This window comes from Octopus sinensis, linkage group LG13, assembly GCF_006345805.1.
Source record: "Octopus sinensis linkage group LG13, ASM634580v1, whole genome shotgun sequence".
Taxonomy (NCBI): domain Eukaryota; kingdom Metazoa; phylum Mollusca; class Cephalopoda; order Octopoda; family Octopodidae; genus Octopus; species Octopus sinensis.
The window spans coordinates 21,653,628-21,671,577 of record NC_043009.1 but is presented as its reverse complement, the minus strand read 5'-3'; the positions used below and the strand labels follow the sequence as shown (position 1 = coordinate 21,671,577).

Below are 17,950 nucleotides of genomic sequence, written 5' to 3'. Positions count from 1 at the left end.
CTACCAAATCCACTAAAAAGGCTTTGGTCGGCCGGAGGCTATAGTAGAAGACACTTGCCCAAGGTGCCACGTAGTGGGACTGACTCCGGAACCATGTGGTTCGTAAGCAAGCTACTTACCACACAGCCACTCCTACGCTATAAAAGTTTGTTTATTAAAAAAAAAATAATAATTAACTAAGTTTAAAAAATTATTTACTTTGCTTTTTATTTGATTTGTGTAAAAAAATCATATACATTGTTCTAAGAAATAATTTATTTACTTTCTTTAAAAAATTCTTTTATCTTATTCTGTAAAAAATTATTTTATTTTGTTCGCTAACAAATATGCGCCAATCAACTCATGTGCATACGCGCAAGTCGTTGTAGGATCGACTACTTATGACCAGCAAGCGCGGACGCGTTATTGCGCGTGCACGCGCACCGGGACTAGTATTCGCTAGTAGTACCTAATTTATCGACCTCGAAAGGATGAAAGGCAAAGTTGACCTCGGCGGAATTTGAACTCGGAACGTAATGGCAGACTAAAAACTTAAAGGCAAAGACTAAAATAATTGGAATTGCCCGGGTATTTTATTTGCTGCTGAACATTAATATTTTTAAAATCCAATTTCTATTAAAATCTACTATTATTAAGAATAATATATTTGAGAAATATTAAATAAATTTATTTAATTTGTTTCCATATTTTAAATTAAATTTTATTTTACAGCCGAATATTTGTTATTGTTGACAAACGAAACTAGTCTTCTTTGCGGTCACATGATCGTCTGTCGAAAATGGAAGAAGTTGACAGAATTATTATCCATTCATTGAGAACTTTAAAGTGGTAAGGATATCTATATATTAGAGTATATTTTTTTCAGATTCAGGCTTGCTTTAACGACTAGGGTTTATTACTTGAAACACGAAGAATTTTCTTTTTAGAAGCTTACTTCGTTTTGCTGTATTCGTGCATATTTCCTCAGTAATCACTTTATATACATGGGCGGGACGGTGATTATTTTGGATCACTTATGCACGCCTACTTGTAATAAACAAGGATTTTTAATTATAATTATTATTATAAGAATGATGATGATGGTCTTATCGCATGCAGGGCTGGGGAAAGCTACAAGGGTAAAAAGGGCCAAATAGTAAAATAAAGTAAAGGCGGCATTGATAACCAAAAGTATATGCACAATGCACAGGACAGGATTAAATAAAAGGCAGAAAAATGTACTGTAAAAGAACCATGAAGGAGAAAAGTTGTATAATTACGTCAATGGTAGTTGGCGAATTTCGGGAAGCATGGGATTTTTGAAGGATGAAGTGTCTTGACAGTTAACTGATGCAGGTAGTTTATTTATTCCATGCATGGACAGTTTTGAGCGTGAAAAAGTGTTTATGAAAGTCATGGATGCTGCACTGATTTTTATGATTTTATAACCATGCTGACGGGTGGTGGAGATATTGAATTCAAAAAGATGGCAAATGTTGTTGGAAAGGTGTTGGATAATCTTGTATAATAATGAGCTTATTGTATACACAGTTCAGATGTACTGTAGTTCAGTGAAAAAGAGAGTAAGACGGGGTCCAGAAAGCAGCAATAAGTCGAGTAAATAAAGACAGCAATGAGAGCCATAAGTTCGATCACAGTATACTCATGACAGGATAATATACAAGACCGAAAAGTGCACAGTAAAAGAGCCACAGAGGGGATAGGTTGCTGTCAGGAGTTGTGATGACGTATTTTAAGGATGCAGTGTCATGACAGTTAACAACTGATGCGGGTAGTTTTTTTCCATGCTTCGACAATTCTCAGCATGATAAACATGTTTCCAAAAGTCATAGGTGCTGCACTGGCTTTTTGATTTTGGGAGCATGTCCATGGGTAGTCTCTTTCTTTCTCTCTCTTGATTCAGTCATTCAGTCTACCTTCTTTTTGGCAGAGTTGTTGAAGCATCTGACTAGGAAAGGTAACCAGTGTCTGCTCTACCTGAAATTATATAGGCGCAAGAATGGCTGTGTGGTAAGAAGCTTGCTTCTCAAAAACATGGTTCCAGGTTCAGTCCTACTGCATGGCACCTTGGACAAGTGTCTTCTACTGTAGCCTTAGGCTGACCAAAACCTTGCAAGTGAATTTGGTAGATAGAAACTGAAAGAAGCTGGTTGTATACATATATATATATAATTATCCGTAATAATGAAGGGTGAAATTAATTAATTTGGAAAAATTATCAATTACACCAAGTAGTCTTCGGCATGTAAAAGCCTCATTCGAGGAAAATTTAAGTAATACTAAGCAATAAGGGTTTAGCAACGAGTTGCCTTACCACATACCGAATTTAGAAATAGCAGTCAAAGGGTTATAGCTAGAAGAAATAGGGTTTAGTAGAAGAAATAGCTATAACCCTTTGACTGCTATTTCTAAATTCGGTATGTGGTAAGGCAACTCGTTGCTAAACCCTTATTGCTTAGTATTACATATATATATATATATATATATATATATATATATATATTATCATCATCATCATCATTGTTTAACGTCCGCTTTCCATACTGGCATGAGTTGGACGGGGTTTGATTGAGGACTGGCGAGCCAGATGGCTACACCAGGCTCTAATCTGATCTGTTTTTTATGTGCCACCTGCACAGGAGCCAGTCCAGCGGCACTGGCAACGACCTCACTTGAATGTTGTTTTTCATGTGCCACCGGCACATATATATGTACATATATATATATATATGATGATGATGATGATATATATATATATTTGTGTGTTTGTGTTTGTCCCCCCACCTCCACCACTTGATGACTGGTGTTGGTGTGTTTATGTTTTTGTAACCTAGTGGTTTGGCAAAAGAGACTGATAATATAAATACCCAGCTTTAAAACATAAGTACTGGGGTTGATTCATTCAACTAAAAATTAGTCAAAGCTGTGCCCCACCATGGCCACAATCTAATGACTGAAACAAGTGAAAGACAAAAAGGTAAAAGATTATAAATATAGACACAGGCATAGCTGTGTGGTTAAGAAGTTTACTTCCCAGCCACATGATTTTGGGTTCAGTCTTACATTGGGCAAATGTTGCCTTCTATAATCTTGAGTCAACCAAAGACTTGTGAATAAATTTGTTTGATGGAAACTCAAAGAAGCCCATTGTGCATGTGTGCACACACATACACACACACATAGGTAGGCTGGTTTATGGGGTTACCCTGTGCCTGACCAGAGATTTTCAGTGACCACATGGTTTTTGTTAAATAGCTGACCAGCACAGCACTTCTACATATTTTATGGAAGCCATGGGTCTCCCATGAATATGGAAAGATTTAACCTTGGATACTCCACCCAAAACATTCCCATGCCATCCAGTGAGGGGTAACCCCATAAACTGGCCTACCCCACTATAATATTAACTGCTCTACATCTTAGAGTGTACTTCTCTGGATTTATGTATTTCTACAAATGATCCTATATATATATATATAGACCAAAGTGTACGTACGCCGCTATATATATATATATATATATATATATATATATATATAGACCAAAGTGTACGTACGCCGCTATATATATATATATATATATATATATATATATATATAAAATACAAAATGGGACAAGAACGCAAAACATCTGGACATCTAGGTGATACAAAAATGGGACAACAAAACATCCAGATAGATGATATAAAGAAAACAAGGACAGGTCATTCAAAGTTTTCTGGTGCTTGAATGAGGAAAACTTCGAATGACCTGTCCTTGTTTTCTTTGTATCATCTATCTGAATGTTTTGTTGTCCCATTTTTGTATTACCTAGATGTCCAGATGTTTTGCATTCTTGTCCCATATATTTTATATATATATATATATAAATACAAAATGGGACAAGAACGCAAAACATCTGGACATCTAGGTGATACAAAAATGGGACAACAAAACATCCAGATAGATGATATAAAGAAAACAAGGACAGGTCATTCAAAGTTTTCTGGTGCTTGAATGAGGAAAACTTCGAATGACCTGTCCTTGTTTTCTTTATATCATCTATCTGGATGTTTTGTTGTCCCATTTTTGTATCACCTAGATGTCCAGATGTTTTGCATTCTTGTCCCATTTTGTATTTTATATATATATATATATATATATATATATATATATGTATTGGAAAGAAAATTCTATTGCATTTTTAGCATGAACACTTTGAGGGTACTTTTTCAATACCTATCTAATTATGAGAAAATATTAACTTAGTTGGAAACAAGTAAAGGTTGGTGACAGGAAGGGCATCTGGCTGTAGAAAGAAAGTACTTCAATAAACTCATCCAGCCCCCATGCAAGCATTGGAAAAGTGGATGTTAAAGCGATGATGGTGGATGAATGAATCCTCTTCTCTCCTACAAACCCATGAGTTTTTTTATTTGTCTTATATTTATACACAGCTTCATTGATGACGATGTTACAAATCTCCAGCAGTTTACAACTGATGTAATAGTGTCTGCAGCAGCTAAGTGCTTGAAAGCTATTAACAATGCACTTGATTTGCCCAATAAATTGCCGGCAGGTATGTCAGCACGCTACAGAATTGGAACTGCATTGGCACACCATATCCAGGTGAGTTTTTCTGTTTTACTCTTTTACTTGTTTCAGTCATTTGACTGTGGCCATGCTGGAGCACCGCCTTTAGTCGAGCAAATCGACCCTGGGACTTATTCTTTGTAAGCCTAGTACTTATTCTATCAGTCTCTTTTGCTGAACCACTAAGTTATGGGGGACATAAACACACCAAGTGATGTTGGGGAGACAAACACAGACACACAAGCATAAATTTTTCACCCTCATTTATGAATTTATAAATTTAATATGCTGCAGTAAATATTACATGCGGTATTAGCTCCCACTAAATCTTACCATATGCTTTTGGCGGGGATCACAACTATGTATGCAATCGATTGGACCGCATGGGTAATTGTCGCCCGTGAGGGTCTAATAAATTGTATCAATGACAAATACTGCTGATGATTTATAGATAAATATGTGAGTATAATTGCATATTATATTGATAAAGAAACAATTGTACAGTATTAATCTATCTTTTCATTGTATTTCACTTTCCTTACGTTGAAGGTAATGTTATTTCTTTGTGGAAGCATCGTTGGCGGCTATACCAGAATAAGGAGCTATTTCTAGCACTAGAGTTAACCAATTTAACGGTAACTCTCTTATATTTACGGATAAATTTGTATTGTCTCCCTGGTTTTTACGTGCTAGGCCGCTTGGTGTTAAACTAATGGTATTATTAAATTAATATCTAATTTTTCACCCTCATTTATGATTATATATATATATATACATATATACGACGGGCTTCTTTCAGTTTCCTTCTCCCAAATTCACTCACAAGGCTTTTGTTGGCCTGAGGCTATAGTAGAAGACACTTACCCAAGGTGCTACGCAGTGGGACTGAACCCGGAGCCACGTGGTTGGTAAGCAAGCTACTTACCACACAGCCACTCCTATGCCTGAGTTGCTTATTTTCTTTTTTTTTTATTTCTTCAGAATTTGGTTTAACCATTACATTGCATTTTGATGAGTGTTAGGAGCTATAGGTTCTTGTGATTGGTTTGTTCCATTCCTGTATTCTATGATTTTAAGGAGTGGTGTCAGAATCACTCAATATATACTGGTCCTCTAAAGAAAATAAATACATAAACATATATAGGCACAGGCATGGCTGTGTGGTAAGAAGCTTGCTTCCAAACCACATAGTTCCGGGTTCAGTCCCACTGCATGGCACCTTGGGCAAGTGTCTTCTACTATAGCCCTGGGCCGACCAAAGCCTTGTAAGTGGATTTGGTAGATGGAAACTGTGTGTGTGTGTATTTGTGTGTCTGTGTTTGTCCTTCCACTATCGCTTGACAACCGATGTTGGTGTGTTTACGTCCCTGTAACCTAGCAGTTCGGTAAAAGAGACCACTAGAATAAGTATTAGGCTTACAAAGAAAAAAGCAGTGCTCCAGCATGGCCACAGTCAAATGACTGAAACAAGTAAAAGAATAAAAAAATAAAGGAATACATGTACACATGCACACAGATGTTTACAAACATTCATAGGTGTAGGCATGGTTGGACATAGTTTGGGGTTTAGTTTCACCTATGGCACCTTTGGGTAAATGTCCTTTGTAACCCTGCTCCAATTAATGCCTTGTAAATCAATATGATATATAGAAACTGTCACCCTGTAATTGCCATTACTCCCAAGTTCTATGGGTTAAATAGATTTCCTGTCTTGGGTATGACATTATACTGTATTTAGTAGTGAGACTCCAGTCTGAGTGTTGCAGAGTTAAGGGGAACATAGAGTCCCTCATTAATTACCATTACTCCTAGGTCCTTTCTGACCTAGAACAGTAGTCCATATCAAGGTTTCATCTATGGGTAAAATAGATTTCCCAGGGGTAGAAGAGGATCCCGTTATTTTTGACAATGCTGTGAGGAAGGTGTCTTTTCTAGAAGAAACATACTCTGACACAAAACTTGCAGTCAAAACAGTACCAGTCATCTGGCAATATTTGTCACTGGAACCTGTAAGGCAGCGAGCTGGCAGAAATGTTAGCATGCTGGGCAAAATGCTTAGTGGTATTTCACCTATCTTTACATTCTGAGTTCAAATTCTGCTGAAGTCAACTTTGCTTTCCATCCTTTTGGGGTTGATCTAATCGACTGCCTCCTCTCCTCCAAAATTTTGAGCCTTGTGCCTAGAGTAGAAAAGAATATTTGTCGCTGGAATGTACTATATACATATGTATGTATGTATATATGTGTGTGTATATGTATGCATTGGAGCCTGGTGCAGCCATCTGGTTCGCCAGTCCTCAGTCAAATTGTCCAACCCATGCTAGCATGGAAAATGGACGTTAAACGATGATGATGATGATATTGTGTGTCTTTGTACTAGTTTCTCCTACCATTGCTTGAGAACTGGTGTTGGTGTGTTTACATCCCTGTAACTTAGCAATTCATCGTAAAAAGACCTATAAAATAAATACCAGGCTTATCATCATCATCATCATCATCATCATCGTTTAACGTCCGTTTTCCGCGCTAGCACGGGTTGGACGGTTTCGACCGGGGTCTGGGGAGCTCGGGACTGCCCCAGGCTCCAGTCTAGTCTGGCAGTGTTTCTACAGCTGGATGCCCTTCCTAACGCCAACCACTCCGCGAGTGTAGTGGGTGTTTTTTACGTGCCACCTGCACAGGTGCCAGAGGGGTCTGGCATCGGCCACGTTCGGATGGTGCTTTTTATGGGGGGGGGGTGCAGAAATATAGGGGAGCACCAGTGGGAGGGGTGGTTCAGAGGACAGGTTCTAGGCAAGTAGAACGTAGGAAATCGAGAGAGGGGTAATGCATGGTGAAATAGCGTATTGAAGAGGGGGGTTCAAAGAGTAGACACCTATAATGGTGGTGGGGGGGGTGCAGAAATATAGCGGAGCACCAGTGGGAGGGGTGGTTCTGAGGACAGGTTCTAGGCAAGTAGAACGTAGGATATCGAGAGAGGGGTAATGCATGGTGAAATAGCGTATTGAAGAGGGGGGTTCAAAGAGTAGACACCTATAATGGTGGTGGGAGAGAAACGACATCCGGTATAGTTGGAGCAAAATAGAGATATCCGGTATTGGTGGTGGTGGTGGTGGTGGTGGTGGTGGTGGTGGTGGTGGTGGTGGTGGTGGTGGTGGTGGTGGTGGTGGTGGTGGTGGTGGTGGTGGTGGTGGTGGTGGTGGTGGTGGTGGTGGTGGTGGTGGTGGTGGTGGTGGTGGTGGTGGTGGTGGTGGTGGTGTGGTGGTGGTGGTGGTGGTGGTGGTGGTGGTGGTGGTGGTGGTGGTGGTGTGGTGGTGGTGGTGGTGGTGGTGGTGTGGTGGTGGTGGTGGTGGTGGTGGTGGTGGTGGTGGTGGTGGTGGTGGTGGTGGTGGTGGTGGTGTGGTGGTGGTGGTGGTGGTGTGGTGGTGGTGGTGGTGGTGGTGGTGGTGTGGTGGTGGTGGTGGTGGTGGTGGGTGTGGTGGTGGTGGTGGTGGTGGTGGTGGTGGTGGTGGTGGTGGTGGTGTGGTGGTGGTGGTGGTGGTGGTGGTGGTGTGGTGGTGGTGGTGGTGGGGTGGTGGGTGGTGGTGGTGGTGGTGGTGGTGGTGGTGGTGGTGGTGGTGGTGGTGGTGGTGGTGGTGGTGGTGGTGGTGGTGGTGGTGGTGGTGGTGGGGTGGTGGTGGTGGTGGTGGTGGTGGTGGTGGTGGTGGTGGTGGTGGTGGTGGTGGTGGTGGTGGTGGTGGTGGTGGTGGTGGTGGTGGTGGTGGGTGGTGGTGGTGGGGTGGTGGTGGTGGTGGTGGTGGTGGTGGTGGTGGGTGGTGGTGGTGGTGGTGGTGGTGGTGGTGGGGGGTGGTGGTGGTGGTGGTGGTGTGGTGGTGGTGGTGGTGGTGGTGGTGGTGGTGGTGGTGGTGGTGGTGGTGGTGGTGGTGGTGGTGGTGGTGGTGGTGGTGGTGGTGGTGGTGGTGGTAGGGCGGGCGCGCGCCGCGAAGAATCGGCGGCCAATTCGATCAGCCCTGTAAGGGAGATAGATCTTAAATATCTATAACGATAACTAATGAATTATACAGAATATGCAAAAACGAGGCGAGGCTGAAATAGTAAACAGAGTGGCGACTAGGGGGCTCAGAATAATGATACATAATAAATAATAATAAATAGAGATACGGGGTGAATTAAAGTTCAAAGATTTCTTATCTTGGGATCACTTCGTTTACGGACAGACTTGGCAAAAGGAATTCGGAATCAAGAATGAGGCAGGTTACTAGCTTAAGTATGCATAGCCATGGAGAGAAGTAGGAAGAGAGGAGTCCAGACAGACAATGTAAAAAGAGGGGGAGAGAAGGGGAAGAGAACCCCGCGAAGAAATCGGCGGCCAATTCGATCAGCCTGTAAGGGAGATAGATCTTAAATATCTATAACGATAACTAATGAATTATACAGAATATGCAAAAACGAGGCGAGGCTGAAATAGTAAACAGAGTGGCGACTAGGGGGCTCAGAATAATGATACATAATAAATAATAATAAATAGAGATACGGGGTGAATTAAAGTTCAAAGATTTCTTATCTTGGGATCACTTCGTTTACGGACAGACTTGGCAAAAGGAATTCGGAATCAAGAATGAGGCAGGTTACTAGCTTAAGTATGCATAGCCATGGAGAGAAGTAGGAAGAGAGGAGTCCAGACAGACAATGTAAAAAGAGGGGGAGAGAAGGGGAAGAGAACCCCGCGAAGAAATCGGCGGCCAATTCGATCAGCCCTGTAAGGGAGATAGATCTTAAATATCTATAACGATAACTAATGAATTATACAGAATATGCAAAAACGAGGCGAGGCCGAAATAGTAAACAGAGTGGCGACTAGGGGGCTCAGAATAATGATACATAATAAATAATAATAAATAGAGATACGGGGTGAATTAAAGTTCAAAGATTTCTTATCTTGGGATCACTTCGTTTACGGACAGACTTGGCAAAAGGAATTCAGAATCAAGAATGAGGCAGGTTACTAGCTTAAGTATGCATAGCCATGGAGAGAAGTAGGAAGAGAGGAGTCCAGACAGACAATGTAAAAAGAGGGGGAGAGAAGGGGAAGAGAACCCCGCGAAGAATCGGCGGCCAATTCGATCAGCCCTGTAAGGGAGATAGATCTTAAATATCTATAACGATAACTAATGAATTATACAGAATATGCAAAAACGAGGCGAGGCTGAAATAGTAAACAGAGTGGCGACTAGGGGGCTCAGAATAATGATACATAATAAATAATAATAAATAGAGATACGGGGTGAATTAAAGTTCAAAGATTTCTTATCTTGGGATCACTTCGTTTATGGACAGACTTGGCAAAAGGAATTCGGAATCAAGAATGAGGCAGGTTACTAGCTTAAGTATGCATAGCCATGGAGAGAAGTAGGAAGAGAGGAGTCCAGACAGACAATGTAAAAAGAGGGGGAGAGAAGGGGAAGAGAACCCCGCGAAGAAATCGGCGGCCAATTCGATCAGCCCTGTAAGGGAGATAGATCTTAAATATCTATAACGATAACTAATGAATTATACAGAATATGCAAAAACGAGGCGAGGCTGAAATAGTAAACAGAGTGGCGACTAGGGGGCTCAGAATAATGATACATAATAAATAATAATAAATAGAGATACGGGGTGAATTAAAGTTCAAAGATTTCTTATCTTGGGATCACTTCGTTTACGGACAGACATGGCAAAAGGAATTCGGAATCAAGAATGAGGCAGGTTACTAGCTTAAGTATGCATAGCCATGGACAGAAGTAGGAAGAGAGGAGTCCAGACAGACAATGTAAAAAGAGGGGGAGAGAAGGGGAAGAGAACCCCGCGAAGAAATCGGCGGCCAATTCGATCAGCCCTGTAAGGGAGATAGATCTTAAATATCTATAACGATAACTAATGAATTATACAGAATATGCAAAAACGAGGCGAGGCTGAAATAGTAAACAGAGTGGCGACTAGGGGGCTCAGAATAATGATACATAATAAATAATAATAAATAGAGATACGGGGTGAGAAAGTAAGTATTGAGGTGCCCCATTCTGGCCATAGTCGTCATCATCATCATCATCATTTAAAGTCTGTTCGCCATGCTGACATTGTTCGGATGGTTTGACAAGAGCTAGCAAGCCAGAGGGCTCTGCCAAGCTCTATGTCTGTTTTAGTGTAGTTTGCATGGCACCAGCAATGGCAAGGGTCACCAAGTACCTTGCAAGACAAGATAAAGTCCCCTTGACTAGCAGGGAGTAGTATTGAGGGAGGTGGCTTTGTGCCAGTTGAAAGGTTAAAAGAGTAATAAAGGGTTAGAGATAGATGTCTTTCTGTAGAAGAAGATATAAGGATATCCCAGTTGGAGAAGAAGGGAGAAGGAGACTTAGAGAGAAAGATAGAGAAGGTGGCGAGCTGGCAGAAATGTTAGCATGCCAGGCGAAATGCTTAGTGGTATTTCGTCTGATGTTACGTTCTGAGTTCAAATTCCACCGAGGTTGACTTTACCTTTCATCCTTTAGTGGTCGATAAATTAAATAATCAACTTAATCCCTTTGTCTGTCCTTGTTTGTCCCCTCTATGTTTAGCCCCTTGTGGGCAATAAAGAAATAAGAAAGATAGAGATGGAGATTAAAACAAATAAATGGTAAAAGATTAAAAAAAAATATTTAATAAAATATAGTTATTTTAAGTTTACTTATTTTTCTTGAAGGAGAAGAAACCTGAAATAAAAAAGTTTCCATTTTATAAAAATAAACTCTTCAATTTTCCACAATCTTTAACAGGAATTGGGATATCAAGGAGAAATTGGATACCAAACATTCCTCTATTCTAATGAAACTGATATCAGAAAAATCTTTATTTTTCTCATTGAGAAACTTCCTAAAGAAAGTGTTGGTACTACAGATGAAACTCTTGGTAAGTCTTAAGAAATGTCAAAGTGTTTTTTTTTAAAAAGAAATTTGTGTATAAAATCCTTCAATATTTGTTACTGTTTAACATAATACACTGTCAGTATGTATTTTGTTCCTCCCTCTCTTTTATATAAGTGTGTGTGTATGTGTGCACGTGCATCTAAGTGCAGATGTGGCTATGACATTGAGAAGTTTATCTTAATTATGTGATTTTGTGTTCAGTCCTACTGTGCTGCACCTTGGGCAAGTATCTCTACTATAGCTCTGAGCTGACCAAATCTGAAAGAAGCCTCTCACATATATGTATATATACATATGTGTGTTTTTGTATATCCTTGTCTTGACTGAGAATATATAGAAATAATAACTCCAACAATTTAAGGTGCAGGCCACTGAGGTTGACTTTGCCTTTCATCCTTTCAGGGTTGATAAATTAAGTACCAGTGTAACGGGTGCATTTATATGCCACTGAGATGGATGCCGGTTACAAGACCCAAAGTTTTAGGGAGGGGTCCAGTCGATTAGATCGACCCCAGTATACAACTGGTACTTAATTTATCGACCCCGAAAGGATGAAAAGCAAAGTCGACCTCGGTGGCCTGCACCTTATTACATAGTCATTGTTTTAAATTGTTTAATCCAGGAATCACTCAAATTTCTATATATTCTCAGTTCTAAGATTTAGTAGATACCAGAAAAATTTTGCTTCCCACTATTGAAGTAATGATATTGTAAATGTATCATCATCATCATTTAATGTCCACTTTCCATCCTGGCATGGGTTGGACGATTTGACTGAGGACTGGCGAACCAGATGGCTGCACTAGGCTCCAATCTGATCTAGCAGAGTTTCTACAGCTGGATGCCCTACCTAACTCCAACCACTCCGAGAGTGTAGTGGGTGCTTTAACGTGCCACCGTCACAAGGGCCAGTCGGGCAGTACTGGCAACGGCCACACTCAAATGGTGTTTTTTATGTGCCACCTGCACAGGAGCCAGTGCAGCTGCACTGGCAATGACCTCGCCCAAGTATTTTTTCACATGCCACCAATACAAGTGCCAGTAAGGCAACACTGGTAACGATCACACTCAAATGGTGCTTCTTACGTGTCACCGGCACAGAAGCTAGTTAGCTGCTCTGGCAATGATCACGCTCGGATGGTGCTCTTAGCGTTCCACTAGTACAGATGCCAGTCATCGAATTTGATTTCAATTTCACTTGCCTCAATAGGTCTGTGCAAGCAGAGTTTAGTGTCCAATGAAGGAAAGGTACGCATAAGTAGGCTGGTTATACCCCTGGCATAGGCCATAGGTTACAGTCTCACTTGGCTTGTTGGGTCTTCTCAAGCACTCCCTAATTGATTCTTATTTATTGGATTGAAAAAGAACTTTTCTGTTATTTTTAGATAAATCTGTCATTCTTCAGAGAAGCATTGCAGCTAAACTTGCTTTGCAGTTAAAGTCTGCATGGACGCCAGGATATATGGACCGCAACAGTGTGCAGTGGAGAGGTGAACCAAATGAACTTATGCGACAAGTAATTATTCTTTTCTATTTAAAGTCTGCTCCTTTGATATTGATCATTTTTATTTGTATTTAGTTTGTAAATTGTTGCTTTTAATGATTTGTTGTTTACCATATAACTCCCTCTGATTCAGTATTGTAGTAAAAAACTAAAATAAGTAAATTATCAAAATTAAATGCGGGAAGCTATTTAACTAGTTCTATATATAAAGGTAACAGTTTCATGAAGTACTATACATAAAGGTGATTGTTTCACTGATACTGAACACAACTTTTTCACTGTATTATATAAAGTTGATTTTTCCATTAGATATTATTTAAAGGTACAAATAAGTATTTACTCCTATGCAACATTTTGAACAAATTAACCTAAATATTTGTGTGTCATCATCATCAATTAGTGTCTGCTTTCCATGCTGGCATGGGTTAGACAGCTCGACTGAAATTGGTAAGCTGAAGAGCTGAACCAAGTTCCAGTCTGATTTGGCATGTTTTCTACAGCTGGATACCCCTTCCTTACGCCAACCACTCCAAGAGTGTAATGGGTACTTTTTACGTGCCACTGGCATGGGTGCCAGTTATGTGACACTGGCATCAGCCACAACTACGATTTCACTTGGCTTGACAAGTCTTCTCAAGCACTGCATATTGCCAAAGGTCTCAGTCACTTATCACCTCCATGAGGTCCAATGTTCGAAGGGTGCTGTGTGTGTGTTCCACCAGCATGTGTCTGTTGTGTGACATCAGCATCAGCCATGACTACGGTTTCACTTGGTTTGATGGGTCTTCTCAAGCATGGCATATCACCAAAAGTCATATATATATATATATATATATATATATATATATTAAGTATATGATTTAACTTATAAAACATATTTTTTTTTAATTGAGGAGATTAGATGTTAATATGGATTGAAATTATTTTTATTCATGTAGCTATACGATTGATTCATACAGAAAGACAGTAAATTCATTTTAAGAATCTGGGTTGTCTAAAAGTATTTGTTAGTTGCAAAAATTAAGGAAAGGAAAAAAAGTTAAAAAGGCGTTAGAATTACATAGGTATGGTGTTTGTAATGTGTAATTTTTCTTAGAGTCATATCTGTTGAAAACAAGACTAAAGGGTCTCAGTTGGGTATTGATATATATAAAAAATTAGAAGGGGTTACATTCTCTCTATAGATTAGTATAAGGGAGCTATTTTTAAATGCCCATATATGAAATAAAAATCAGGTGGCGTTGTATTTAATGGAAAAAGACTAACCAAATAAGAGAGTATGGAATTTTAAACACAGGGGACTAAAATTTATATTTAACAGTCAATAATCAATACGGCTTAGATATTAATTTGAAAAAAATGTTTAATAGCAATTATAAATAGTTTGTGGTATATAAACCATAAACTTTATAATAAAAATGTTTGATGTAAATAATATGTCTAATTTTTAAAGAAACTAAGTGTAATATTACAGAATGTAGTTAAACTTATAGAAGGATATTTTATATATCATCATTTAATATCTGTTTACCATGCTGGAATGGGTTGGATGGTTTGATAGGAGCTAGCAAGCCAGTTGACTGCACCAAGCTCCATTGTCTGTTGTGACATAGTTTTTACAGTTTTCGCTGCATGAATCAACCCCAGTAGTTATTTTAAAATCCAGCACTTATTCTATCAACCTCTTTTCACCACCTGCTAAGTTACAGGGGTGTAAACAAACCAATACTAGTTGCCAAGTGGTGGTGCTGGGCAAATACAAAGACACGCAAACACACAATGGACTTCTTTCTGTTTCCATCTGCTTTGGTCAGTCTGGGGCTATAGTAGAGGACACTTGCCCTTGGTGCCATGCAATGGGACTGAACCCAGAGCCATGTGGCTGGGAAGCAAACTTCTTACCACACAGCCAAGCCTGTGCCTACATACATGCACATACACATATGAATTTTTATGTGTGTGTGTTATCGTGTGATGGTTATAAACAAATATCACAAACACAAATAATATTGTTCATTTCTAGTCTTTCATGAAAAACATGGAAACAGATGACAGTTGGGGCAAAGAAGAGCACCTGGTTGTAGAAAATCTGCTTCAACAAATTCCATCTGACCCATGCAATCATAGAAAAGTGTTGTTAAATAATGATGGTGATGATGATGTCTCTCAGTAGAAGATAAATAACATCTCCTACATGATTAATTATAACAAAATCATAATTCATGTTTTGTTTGCATATTTTTAGGGAGCTGCTGATATTTCTGGTTTCTGTGCTTATCCAATAAAGTGGCCAATTGGTACCAGTGACTTACCCAAGAAGATCCCCAAAGGTAAATATTTACTTAAAATTAAAGATAAAAAGCATCCAGTCTGCTCTGTAAAATGGTTAGCATTAGGAAGGGCACCCAGCCGTGGAAACAGACCTCTCTAGTGCTGGGGCCACATGAAAAGCACTCAGTCCACTCTGTAAAGTAGTTGGCAGTAGGAAGGGCATCCAACCATCAAAACCATGTCAAAACAGACAGCAGAGCATGGTGCTGTCTGTTGACTTGCCAGCTTCTGTCAAACCATCCAACCCATGCCAGCATGGAAGATGGGTGTTAAATGATGATGTTGAAAGATAGCAAATATATTTCCTTTAGAAAAATGTAAGTCTTTCATAAAATAACCAAAATCAATGTTGGGGTTATTGAATAAAATAATGAGTACTTGTGGGCACTGGTAGAGGAGATGGTATACTATTGTAGGGGTTGGCTATGACTTCAAGTTTTAAGGGTCTTGAGACTTATTTACACAGAATAAACTTTGAGATAGGCAAAACTTCAGGTCAACCCCTTTACATAATGAATTTGTCTCTGTCACCAGCATTGTATCTTTCCATCTGTTGGTTATGATGATGAGGGTTCCAGTTGATCCAATCAATGGAACAGCCTGCTCGTGAAATTAACATGCAAGTGGCTGAGCACTCCACAGATACGTGTACCCTTAACATAGTTCTCGGGGGAGATTCAGCGTGACACAGAGTGTGACAAGGCTGGACCTTTGAAATACAGGTAGAACAGAAACAGGAAAAAAGAGTGAGAGAAATTGTGGTGAAAGAATACAGCAGGGTTTGCCACCATCCCCTATTGGAGCCTCATGGAGATTTAGGTGTTTTCGCTCAATAAACACTCACAACACCCGGTCTGGGAATCGAAATCGCAATCCTATGACTGTGAGTGTGCTGCCCTAACCACTGGACCATTGCACCTCCACCTTTCATCAGTATGTGTATGTTGTTATTAATGACTTATTAATCCTAATATATATATATATATATATATATATATATATATATATATATTAGTGTGCATGAATGGCATACAGGGGTTGGACAAAATAATGGAGACACCTTAAAATTTCAAACAAATTTATTTTAATATGGTTACAGCTTGAATTCTATGAGAAATGGACTCGTACAAAGTTTCAATTGTTTCCGAAGGAATTTTTGTTCCTTCTTCAGCTAAAACAGTCTCTAGTTCTTGTAGTGATGATGGTGGAGGATATCAACTCCTTGCTTGTTTTTCTAAAATGCACCATAAATGTTCAATAATATTGAGATCTGGGGACTGTGGTGGCCAGATAAGTTGTTCAACTTCATTAGAATGTTCCTCGTGCCATTCAATAAGAACTTTAGCTGTGTGAATTGGTACATTATCATCCTGAAAGATTGCATTTCCCTCCGGAAACAGTTCCGTAACCATAGGATGAATTTGATCAGATAAAAGGCTTAAATAATCTTGACTATTAATTCTGCCATGAAGGGAAACTATTGGGCCGGCGGATTTCCAAGATAAAGCCCCCACCTGCCCAGATCATCACAGATCTTCCTCCATGTTTAACAGTTGGAAGGAGGCAGTCTGGATCAAATGCTTCTTTTGGCTGTCTCCACATGTATACTCGGTCAGTGGTTGGAAATAAGGTAAAGGATGACTCACCCGAGAAAATAACATTCTTCCACTGCTCTAAGCAACCAATTCTGTAGGTTTTTACTCCACTCTAAACGCTTTGCAACATTTGTTTTTGAAAGTAGTGGTTTTCTGATTGCAGCCCTCCCATGAAATCCGGCTTTGTGTGGCTCTTGGTGAACAGTTTTTGTGGAAACTGGGTTCTCGAGGTGGTCATGAAGCTCTTCAGTAATTTTGGGAGCTGTACTTTTATGATCCTTTCTAACAATTCATGTAAGAGTCCGACGGTCCCTATCTGAAAGTTTTCTTCTGGAGTTTTGTCTCAATGGCTGTCATTACTTTCGAGACAGTACTTCTTGATACACCAAACATTTTGGCTGTTTTCATTACGCTAGCGCCTGCCATACGAGCACCAACAATTTGACCTCTTTGAAAGTCTGATAGATCTGTATTTTAATGTCATTTTAATGAATTTTAATTACCTTTTTCTGATGATATCTGAAAAGAAACAGCAATTTTAGTAAAACATAAGCAACACTAATAATAAATCAAAAAACATAAAAATAAACAAACTTTTGACAGTTTTATAGATAATTCAAAATTATGATGCTATGATGCTAGGTGTTGCCTTTATTTTGTCCAACCCTTGTAGTACAGATGAGCTGAGATTATAAGAGAAATTAGTTGAACTGTACATAATCTTTTTTAAATAGTAGTGTGATTTTAAGGGAAATTTGACTGCCTTTTTTTTTTGCTAGCAGGGCCGTGCAATCATGTAGAGGTCTCCTTGCTTACTTGTCTTGATTTGGTTTTATCCCAATTATCCCCTTTTTAATGATCAATTTTTGTTGTATTTTTCCCCTTATTTTTTTTGTTATGAAGTGCACTTTTTTTTTCAACTATATAGCATGGAATTTTGTCAGTGAACAGGTTGCGGTCTCAAAGTGACGAAAATATTTTGGCAAATTAAATTTATATGTTGAA

General features: G+C 39.4%; 1 protein-coding gene across 2 annotated transcripts in view; it reads left to right on the top strand.

The window, feature by feature from the left end:
• Positions 1–412: 412 nt before the first annotated feature.
• LOC115218569 (coiled-coil domain-containing protein 22 homolog) overlaps positions 413–17,950 on the top strand; it is a 94,270-nt gene continuing 76,732 nt past the window's right edge. For both annotated transcript variants that reach the window (XR_003882243.2, XM_029788460.2), the window contains exons 1-6: positions 413–567; positions 712–828; positions 4,436–4,607; positions 11,366–11,498; positions 12,901–13,031; positions 15,265–15,349. Coding sequence is in view for 1 of the 2 variants with exons in the window: in XM_029788460.2 (XP_029644320.1) it covers positions 779–828; positions 4,436–4,607; positions 11,366–11,498; positions 12,901–13,031; positions 15,265–15,349 (571 nt within the window). In the remaining variant the exon portion in view is untranslated. The remainder of the gene's footprint in view (positions 568–711; positions 829–4,435; positions 4,608–11,365; positions 11,499–12,900; positions 13,032–15,264; positions 15,350–17,950) is intronic.